Source organism: Trachymyrmex septentrionalis, unplaced genomic scaffold, assembly GCF_001594115.1.
Source record: "Trachymyrmex septentrionalis isolate Tsep2-gDNA-1 unplaced genomic scaffold, Tsep1.0 scaffold44, whole genome shotgun sequence".
Lineage (NCBI taxonomy): Eukaryota > Metazoa > Arthropoda > Insecta > Hymenoptera > Formicidae > Trachymyrmex > Trachymyrmex septentrionalis.
This window is the reverse complement of record NW_017305611.1, coordinates 2,215,588-2,226,368: the sequence shown is the minus strand read 5'-3', so window position 1 is coordinate 2,226,368 and position 10,781 is coordinate 2,215,588. Positions and strand designations below refer to the sequence as shown.

General features: G+C 37.3%; 1 protein-coding gene across 2 annotated transcripts in view; it reads right to left on the bottom strand.

The window, feature by feature from the left end:
• Nucleotides 1–2,386: 2,386 nt before the first annotated feature.
• LOC108751410 overlaps nucleotides 2,387–10,781 on the bottom strand; it is a 96,960-nt gene continuing 88,565 nt past the window's right edge. For both annotated transcript variants that reach the window (XM_018491593.1, XM_018491594.1), the window contains exons 13-16: nucleotides 5,274–7,829; nucleotides 4,987–5,193; nucleotides 4,423–4,806; nucleotides 2,387–4,335 (exon numbers count right to left, since the gene is read on the bottom strand). In XM_018491593.1, coding sequence (XP_018347095.1) covers nucleotides 4,136–4,335; nucleotides 4,423–4,806; nucleotides 4,987–5,193; nucleotides 5,274–7,829 — 3,347 coding nt within the window. In that variant the 3' untranslated portion in view covers nucleotides 2,387–4,135. The remainder of the gene's footprint in view (nucleotides 4,336–4,422; nucleotides 4,807–4,986; nucleotides 5,194–5,273; nucleotides 7,830–10,781) is intronic.

Below are 10,781 nucleotides of genomic sequence, written 5' to 3'. Positions count from 1 at the left end.
GTGTGTGTGTGTGTGTGTGTGTTGTGTGTTTGCGCGCGCGCGCGCGTGCGTGTGTGAGTGTGTGTGTGTATACATATACATATAATATGTTGTAATTTTTTTCGCCGTCTTTAATTTAATATTCGTTTAAAAACATTTATTATGCAACAAAAACATCGTATTTGGACAAAGTCGAAGACGATACACAAATTTTTATTTAAAAAAGCTATATATATATATATATCCTTTATTTCGGGTATACTAGTAGAAACCGTACTTAAACAGATTACGACGACAGCGTGAAAAGAATATGCGCATTACAGATATTCATATTGCATTATCGGGTAGATTAGTTTCCGATTCTCTCTCTCTCTCTCTCTCTCTCTCTCTCTCTCTATTTTAATATTTAAAACTTCTGAAAAATTCAAAATGTGACCTATTTTTTGTTCTTAGCGCAAGTTTCGTAACAAGCATGCTGATCGCGTGATATTTAACATTATGATTAAGGAATTTTGTCAAAAAAAAAAAAAAAAAGCTTTATATCAGCGTAACCGTTTTTTATCAATCTTAAATAGAGTTTATAATTATAAACGTTGAGATGTAATTTATATACACGCATATATGCAATATAAATTCAAAATTGATAAAGCAATGTATTTGTTATACCGATAGCGTAATATTTTTTCCATATACACGTTTTTCTTTAGGGCAGCTGTTACGACTCCATACAACACAGACTTCCAAGAAACGTCCTAAAGACGTCCAGAAGACGTCCCTATGTCCTCTGAACCTTCTAAGGACGTTCCCAGAATATCTCTCGAATAAAGTGTTGCATGGAGACCTATTAAGTTTTTACACAGGTTGCACAGATTTTTTGTAATTTTATGTGTGATAAATTTAAGTGCGATATATAATTTTATTACCTATATAACACGAATGTAAAAGTCGGTTGCGTACGTTAATTTCATAAATCTGTTTAAATAATAAACTGATTATGTTAAAATAAATAAAAAAACTGATTGCTCTCCGTGTCTACGTCTACACATTCCGACACAATTTATTTATTTATAACAATTTTGTTAATGGTTAAGCTCATTTTAGACGATCTATAATTCGCGTCAGAATCAGGATATTTTGCTTAACCTTATTACATATGTGCCGTATAATACGAAAAACAAACATTGCTCGATATTGTTTTACATTCTACATATATCAATAAAGTTGAAAAATAAAAGCAGCAAGTTTTCTATGCATTTAATAAAAAAGTAACTTTTGTTTTAAGTAAAGTTATATTTAATGCATATAAATATACATATGATGTGTATATACATGTATGTATATGCGTCATGCTAATCGCACAAATTACAAAGTTTTAATGGACTCAATGACTATATTAATTCATTTATCCCTCTTCAATCTTTTTAATCGCGCGTAATAAGCGCGAAATCATAGTTTCACAAAACAAAGAGTTAAGAACATAAATCGACTATATTTTACGTTTGTGAATAGCTGTAAATTATAACAGTTATTTGTAAAGACTGAAACTGTGTTGTAAATATATAGCAATAGTTATATAATTTATCTCGTCCTTTCTTTTTAAATTTTACTCATAATGTGCAACAGAAGTAAAGAAACAGCAAATAAAGCTAGAACTCAATTATAAAGGTTGTAGTCTTTAATTTGTCATCTTTATTTCATTATATTTCTCCTCTTATCCGAGAGAGTAAATCATTGAACTTTCGTTTCTCTTGATAAATTCACAAATCCATTAATATTCTAACTCTAACAATTTTTCTGCGTGATTAATTTCCGATTTAATTTTTCTCGAATTTGTCCTTTTTCAGCATTTTTAAATAACTTCCTAATAATTTTTAAGAGTTTGACTTTCTACAATCTCTTAACGCTTTGCTAATTTTCAAAAGATCGCACTCGGAATCTCTAAACAATAGTTTTATCAAGTTCAATTAATTAATGTAATTACATGATATAAAATTATCATTAAGATGTAAATATTAATATAAAAAAATATACCTACCTATATGTATAGATCCGCATGATATTTTTTATCAGCAATCTTCATTTGTTTTAAAAAAATTAAGAAATATAAATTTAAATTAATGCAATTAATAACAGTGTGCGTTTACTTAACAAAAAAAAAAACAGGTATTTGATAGACGGATTTAACGCTGAAATAATCATGAAGATATCATATCAATAAGTAGAAGCGATTCGATAAAATATTATTTCAAAATATAAAAGTATGAAAAAACAATATTTTTAAAATATAATGAGAAAGAATATAAAAATTTATATAAAAGCGTATCCTTTGCCTACCTGCAAAGATTGGATTCGAGATGAGGGACAGTACACTTGGATGATGGAAGATGTAGAAAGAAATACTCGTGTGGTTCATATTTTCAACAATTTACTCCTAGGCTCTTGTTCTGGCCAGTTGAGACTGAGACCGGCGCGCACTCGCGGTCCCCCCTTTGTTAATTACATAATACATAAAAATAATGATATATACAAATGTAGGGAAAAATGTTAGGCACTCAATGAACAGAACGGCGAAACTATAAATGGTAGCTTTGTCGCGCACACCGTGTGGGCAGATGGTGTTTTTTTTTGTTTTTTTTTTTTACGATGTGCGACTTTTATATCGATGAGATATGATGCGCTCGGAGAGCAGAGAGCGGGAGACAAGTTTTAAGGATACCAAAGTGCGAAAGATAGAGCGCAGTTACGCGACATGGACGCGGCAGAAAAGAAAAACCAACAGTGCGATCGGCTTCTTTCTTTTTTTTTCTCTTCAAATTTTGTTCGCCACTCGACTTGCATCGAGTCCCAAGATCCGATTGTCGCGGTGAAATGACGTGATGGAATGTTGGTCGGGCAACAAGCATTTTCTCTTATGTGGAATGTGCTCCGCGCGAAGTCTCACGATTATCTTTATTTTTTCCTTTTTTTTTTTCTTTAAAAATTAAGTCGCATTATCTAAGTACCGCAGTGTTGTTATACTTTAATAACGCTCCTCCTCGTATCTTCACTGGCCTTCATATTCGTTACGATGAACGGCGTGGACACATTCGAAAGGAAGGACTGCTCAATACTCTGATCTTACACGTATCAACGCGCAATCTTTTTTCCCCATATAATCTGGGCATGTCAGTAGACTAGAGTTCCCGTGTCGTTATAACGTTGGTTGGAATCAAAACGTAAAACTCGCGTAAAACGTCCTATCGTCCGAATTTTTTCCCTCCTCATGTCCGTAGACGCGGTGCTCGCAATATTCGACGATTACACGATCCAATTCCAATCGATTAAATCCGTTTTACCACACGCGCTACTATGCTAAACGTACAAATAAGGACGTAGTATTTGTTGTATGCGAGCGATTTCAGTCGACACTGTCAGTCCGATATAGTCGGTGCCACACCTTTCGATCCTATTACAAATGTCCTCTTATCACTTTATCAATCGGTCGACATACAAACTGCATGATATATCATTGTTTTATTTCCCCCCCCCCCCAAGTACTCGACGTTAAAGTCCACATTACGCAGAATAAAATAAGTTACACGATTTGTCTATTTTTTTCTCATTAAAATATGATACAAATTACAATTATTTATGCTTGGAGTGTAAGAGCCGTTAGTTGTGAAATTAGAAAGCCTTCGTCCTTTTATTCGTGGTGTAAAAACTGTCTTTCCACGGATGGGTTACAATTCGATTTGTACAGTTAGAGCTTTATACATATCCTTGAAGGTACGGTTGATATGACTCCGCATTTGTAATTAAAAATCGGCACGCTCGCCGATGTCAAACAATGCGCGCGAAAAATATCTATTAATTAGTGCGGTAACGTGTTCAAGCCGGACGTGATCGCTATTTCTTATGCACCAGCTAAGAGCCGAAGATTTCTGTTTTCTCGACACGATCGATCGTCGACGGCAAAAAAGGGGCGTATTATACTATATAATAAAGTATGCAAAATAATACGAACGATCGCTGTACATTTGGTCACTCAAGAGTTTGTCCTTAACCATTACTTATCTAAATGTTACGTTTATTAGCAATGCGTATTACACGCTAACGGCCCTTAACCCGCTGATAATATCACAGATGAATGAGTTTCCGTGTTGTGCGTTACGCAACGCTATCTAAGGTTTCTAACAAGTGCCTTGATCCTTTCAATTTTGTCGCTGAGCTTTCGCCTCTCGGAATCAAGTGCTGTTCTGGCATACAGGAGATCGTAGATTTTCCGTTCTAATAGAGCAGTCTCGGAACGCAAGTTATTGGACTGTGTCATCAATTTTGATGTTTCGCTTGTCAGAATTTTCCTCTCCAATTTTTTTTCTGTAAGAGATAAAAAAAAATACGTGTCCATATTATTATATTGCATCGTATAAATATTCATATGCTAATACGTAACAAAAAGTTTACCTTTCAAATACTCGCTGTAGGCAAACATAACATCCACGATTCCAGTCCATCTCGGCTTTTTTATCTTCTCACTTATTTCGTCAGTGTTTGTATTCTCGTTGATGTCTGTAGTCTCGTTGATGTCTGTACTCTCATTGATGTCTGTAGTTTTATAATATTGCTTCACACCATTCTCACCAGGTACTAAGGGTGGTAGCGGTGATGGTCGTTCCGGAATATGTTTCGCTTTAACTTTGTCTAAAAGACGCATTTTAGGAAGTTTTGGTAAAGCTGGAGGATTCCTAGAATAAACTTTGGCTCTATTTTCACAGTAGGCAGTAACGGAATTCACGCTTTTCCGTTTTTTACGATCTGCCAGAACGTGCTGCCATGTCACTTCTGCCTCTGCAATCACAAAGTAGCAATACAAATTATTGTTTTATTAGATTATGTCTCATAAAAGAAACATTGTTACAATAAATAATAAAAATAGAAATGTGTATTTTAACTGATAAAAAACTATCAATATTTTTTATATCTATATAATTACAATATTTGTATCAATTTGATTGATGATATATTTACCATCTCTTTTTTTTGGAGGCATAATATCGAGACCTATATTCCTGAGAAATCCAACTTTTGGCTCGAAATCTGGCGTGTGAAGCAAACAGTCCGGATGCTCACGTGGAATCGGTAAGACAGACTCTATCATAGGTTCTACTTCCAGAGGTACTTCCGGTGGATCGGGATTTATCCTGTATCTTTTTTCGACCTTGGACAATTCTATCTCTGCAAGAATAATGACAATGTCTAGTAATTCAGTAAATCAACATTAAAACACATAAGAAAATAGCGTTATTTTTTTTTACCATTCCTAATAGTTAGTGTGGTCAGTCCAAATATGGCTAGGAAGGCTAATTTGTCTTCCGAAAATTGTAGTTTAGCCGGTGGACCTTTCGTGATCCAAAAATCCATGTCTTTGGTTTCCTCCTCGCCCTCCGAGTCGGAGCTACATATGACGCCCGTGTTCTTTTCCCTCCTTCGCTTACGCCTCTTCTCGGCTAAATCAAGGGTCGACATTTCCTTCGGTATTTCAGGCACCAGAAAGGATTTTTCGTTGCTGGTGACATCCTGCTTACTCAAAGCTTTACTGAGGTCAGGCACGTTCAGTACCGCTGGTTCGCACCTCACGGAAATCTCAGTCAAATTATTGCACTTGTCGGTAATGCAAAACGCGGTCGTCTTCAGCTCGTTGTTGCTTGTCGAGAAGTTCAAGAGTTTTTCCTGATACTTCGGGATCTGCAAGAGCACATTGGAGACATTCTGACAAGTGCGCAACACCTCCTCAGATTGGATGCTTTGCATCAGCTGTGTCGTATCCATGGGCTTCTGTGCAATGTCGTTTATGCTAAACTTAAAGCTCGGTTGAAACGGTAATGTGGACAAGACGTTATTCTGATCGCATTGCAAAGTACAATCGATTTCGTTTTTCTTCTCGCATTCCTTCTCGGCAACGTTATGGTTCACCGGGTGAAAGGACTTCGAATTCTTTCCCTGCTGTTCACACGGCATATGTGGGATCGCGGTTTTCTCCTGAACTGAATTCGTTGCGACGTGATTCTGATTCGACAATTGTGGTTGCCTGATTATATTTTCGCTTACGGTCTTTTCGTTGCATGCGTTCAGCTTGTTGTCCTTCGGTGCGATATCCGAGTTGCTTTTATGATGCGCGTTTGTATGATTTGCAATCTTACCACCGCTGTTGACTTGATTATTAGCGTTGAAAATGACGCTATTGGTCATTGTCTTCTCACTAGAGACGCAGTTGTTGGTCGAGCTATCGTTTCGCGAGGTCGTCGTGGTTGTCGTTTGATGAGATTCGGCAATATGATGCGCATTCTGCTGCTTTGTGATATTCGAATTAGTTGAATTGATGATGCTTGTAGTAGCGCCGCTACTACTATGACTACTGTTGCTGGTGTTTATTGTTGGTACATTAAGTTTGGATTGAGAATGATGCTGCTGATGAGATGACGACGACGACGATGACGACGATGACGACGTCGAAAAGTGCGGCGGCTTGGAGACACTTGGCACGTGCGAAACGGGTATAGGAGGGTGATGGTATTGTTGAGGTGGTGGATAGGGAATGGTGGGTTGGGAAAGCGCTTGTTGGCTGCTTATGGACTTGTTGTCTATCGTTGAGGAATTCTCTTGCACCACTTGACTACCTACAGGCTGAGAAACAATTGGCGTCATTGGCGGAGTCTTCAAGGATGATGACTCGTGATGGCCGATCTGATTGGCTATACTGTGATTGTGACTGTTCATTATCGGTTGTCTCTGTTGTGTCTTCGTTGAGGAGGAGCGGAACGAGTCCTCAAACGGTCTGACAAAAACCGGCTGCGACGTTGCCGTGGTGCTTGTAGTAGTCAGTGTCGCAGTCGTAGGCATTGTTCCTGCTGTCGTCGTGGCTATTGGCGGTTCCTTGTTTCTAGGCACATGAACATTGTGAGACAATGGCGGAGACTTATGAGCCATGTGATTCATGGCGTTCAATGTCGACGAAGAACTGTTTGGTGGCGTTGGCGTCGTGTGCGTAGTCATCGCACCGGACAAAGAACTCGTAGTCGTTGTACTGCTTGTACTATTCGCACGTGGTTGATGTTGTTGCTGCTGCTGCTGCTGCTGCTGTTGTAATGGGGGTTGTTGATGTTGCTGCTGTTGTTGATGGTAAATGGAACTGTTGACCGTGGTGGTCGCACTGCTCATTATCGTGGCTGTGTGCTGACTAGAATGAATGGTATTCGACGACACGGGGGGTAAATGTAAAGAGGGAATGGAGATGATAGGTGGAAGGGACATACCTAAGGACAGCGAGGGTGGCGGTGGTCCTATTACACCAGGTGTCAAGGATGGAATAGCGGGTATCGGTGTTGGACAGATCGGCGTCGAGTTTATAACCGCCGGTGGTGGCGGCCCAAGGTTCAGAGGGGGCAAAGTAGAACCCAAAGGGGGTGGAATGGGCGCAGAGCTAACGGAGCACATAGAAGTGGAGCCCAGGGTCGGTCCAATGGGTGCCACTGGATTGGGAAAAGGTGCCAGACGGGGATGGTAGATGGTGACTGCCGCTGCTATCGATGGATCGGAAGGCGGTGGCGGTGGTGCAGCTGGCGGAACAGAGGACTGTTGCTCCTCTTTCCGGGATTGATGGTGATTGCTACCGATAGTAATGGTAGATCCGCTAATGTTGCTGCTAGAGTTACCGGAGTTGCTAGTGCTGTTCCCACAGATGTTACTGATGTTGTTAGCGTTGCTACCGCTGTTGTTACCACCGCCACCGCCGCTACCGCTCTGTCGTTCTCTCCCGTCGCGTTCTCGATCCCGGTCGCTATGCAACTGAATCGCTATGGTCGGCTTCCTAGCTGGAACAAATCCCGAACACAGTGCTTGGTGATCTTCCACTCTACAATGAAAGAAATCTTGACAATGGCGATACGTTGTAATTTTCCTTGTATTGTTTATAACATGCTTTATATATACATAAAGATTAAGTATTAATTATGAAATAATTTTGGAGTTTAAAGTGAGTCCAAGGAGAATAAAAAATTTGGAGAAAGACATTTTGAAGAATAAAGAAAACCCAACATATCACTATAGCCAGATTTCGCCATCTCGTATAAATAAGCCAAAATTCTCGATATATCTTCAGCATATCTAATATAAAACAGTTGCTTTTATCATCGTATGACTTAAATGTTTTGTTATTATTATTTTGAGATAAGCTTTTATAACAAGCTCGCGCGCGAGGAGAAGCGTTAAGAAAATATTTATAATTATTTCCATTGTCTCGAGATTATATAGGTTTCATAAAGTATAACGTTATATGTGATTTACGACTAAATTAATTCGCATTTTACACAATAATTCCAATTAATGGACGCAATAAATTTATTGTAAATTATTACGCATTAAATAATGATCGCATTAAAAACGCCTACGCAATTAATATGCACAATGACAGTATGCAATATAAAATTGTACAAATTTATTTCGTAATTATTAGTTTATCTATTCCAACTTACCTTTCGTTTCGCTTAATTATATATTCCAGCGCTATAAAAAAAAAATCCTTAAATATATTCGCATCGAAGTATTGGGGATGATTACTGTCATATTTTTAATAAAGCTAAACGAAAAAAAATTAAATAAATAGTAAACCAATTGTCTCTCTCTACACTATCGGGGCAATAGCTATCACTGTTGCTCTTAATTAACAATATAGCGACTTTTCTCATAATAATTGTAGTAAAATAGATATTAAAGCAATCGGACTACGAATACGGAATCTTCCCCAAAACTGTTTCAGAAAATGATTCGAGGGTCAAGAATTCCAAGTCCACTAGAATTGCAATCACATTTTCTGTAAGTTTTATTTTCATTTATAGTCCAAATATACATGTTTACAATAAATTATATATATAAAAATGGTATAATTTTGACAAAAGAACATGTATGATAGTTTATATACATCGGTTGATTCAGTCAGTATGAGGAGCAACATGTTTACTATACAATTAAGGGAAACTATGTTGACATTAATTGGTTAATTGCAAAATTTCTAAAACAGTTGCGGGAACTAACGCAAGAGTGCATTGCGCCTGACAAAAGAACACTTGGTATCGAAATAATTAGTCTATTAAATTATAGCATTCACGCATCTAAGTCCACGCCTTGAATTATTATATATTTTATACATTCGTCTAATAAAATATGTTTATAATAAAATATGTTTTCCGTTTCATCAAATGATGAAATATACTTTATTTGTTCAACGACTCTAATTAATAAAAATGTAATTTATAATATAATTTATACATATTAAAATAAAACACTACAAATAAATGAACGCTTAAATAATTCATAGAATATTAATAAACATACAATTTTGCTTATACGTCTTAACAATAATAATATATTTAAAAAATATATAACTTGAATTATAAGAAAATTGAAAATAATCTAAACTATATATGGTTTATCATATAACAGTAGTCATCTCTCGTTCTCTCTGTTTAATGTATCTTCTGTAATATTTTGAAAATTATCACCAATTTCATTCACACCTAATTTTCCACTATTAATTATAAGCATTTATGAAACTTAACGTCGAGGTTCAACAAATTCTTTCGTTTAGAAGGCGTGCACTCTTATGTTTAAGTTTCGCTATTATTAATTACAAAAACGATTAACTACATAACCAACCTGTCGTCGCACAGTAAGTAGTTTCACATTCGAATACTAAAACAATGGAGAAACAATTTGAAACACGTATGCGAAGAATATTGTGTACACAACAGGTAAATGGCCAACCGAAGGCCGACTTAATGTTAACATGACATTAACAAAAGACGAAGGTAAGTCTGACTTCGGTCCGTAAATAGATAAATAAAAACAGCTAAATCTCGAAAAATTGGTTCGCGTTCCTAGATCAAAATTAGGATTTTAATTTTTTTTTGCCGCTAAGCCCACTTTTGACAATTCGGTAAGTGTCGAGCCAAAAGGTAATATTATTAACGTAGGGTATATACCGGGCGAACGAAGAACGAAAGGAAAGCGAACGTGAAATAAAGTTATTTTAAAATAATTTTTTTTCAATGCACCACCACTCTGCGATCGAACAGGACTGATATAAATCGAACATTAACAAATGTTCCAAAGATATACAATCACTGTTCGTTTAACGTTCGTTCGTTCTCGCAGCGTATACCCCATCTTTAGACTCCGCTCAGACACCAAATCGCGTGCTTACCTAAAAGATATCAACGCTACCTGCGTAAGAAACGAGTATAACTATGACTATAATTTCCATTAAATCTAGATTAAAATTAGAAGCGTAGTATGTTGTTTGTTCCGTTTGTTTCTTTTCTTTTCGAGTTCTCACTGGGTCACAGTCATATTTCTACAACGACTTCTCCTCGCTCGCGCCGCCAGTCCGTCTATCTACAGAAGAACTTTGGCTCGCAATACAGGTCATCCGAACGCCAAGTGAGCAACGATTACCGCTGAGGATACGATCTCGTTTGGCGACTTTCGGTCTCAGGGGGAGGGAATTAAAACTAAATACGACAACCCGCGGGGGGAGCTACGGAGTCGTGACAAACGCGATTTATGCAGATATTGCATATACCTATTCTCGGCACTGTTTCAAGAAGATGCTAGCTAAATTTACTGGATATGGCCATACGAAAGAAATACGCGACAATTTGAACGGTATTACGACGACGCTGCAGAAAACTTTGTAGTAGTGAAAAAAAAGAAGGAGATAGAACGAGCTCGCGCGCCTTAACGAGCGATCGCAGGCGGATCACGATCGC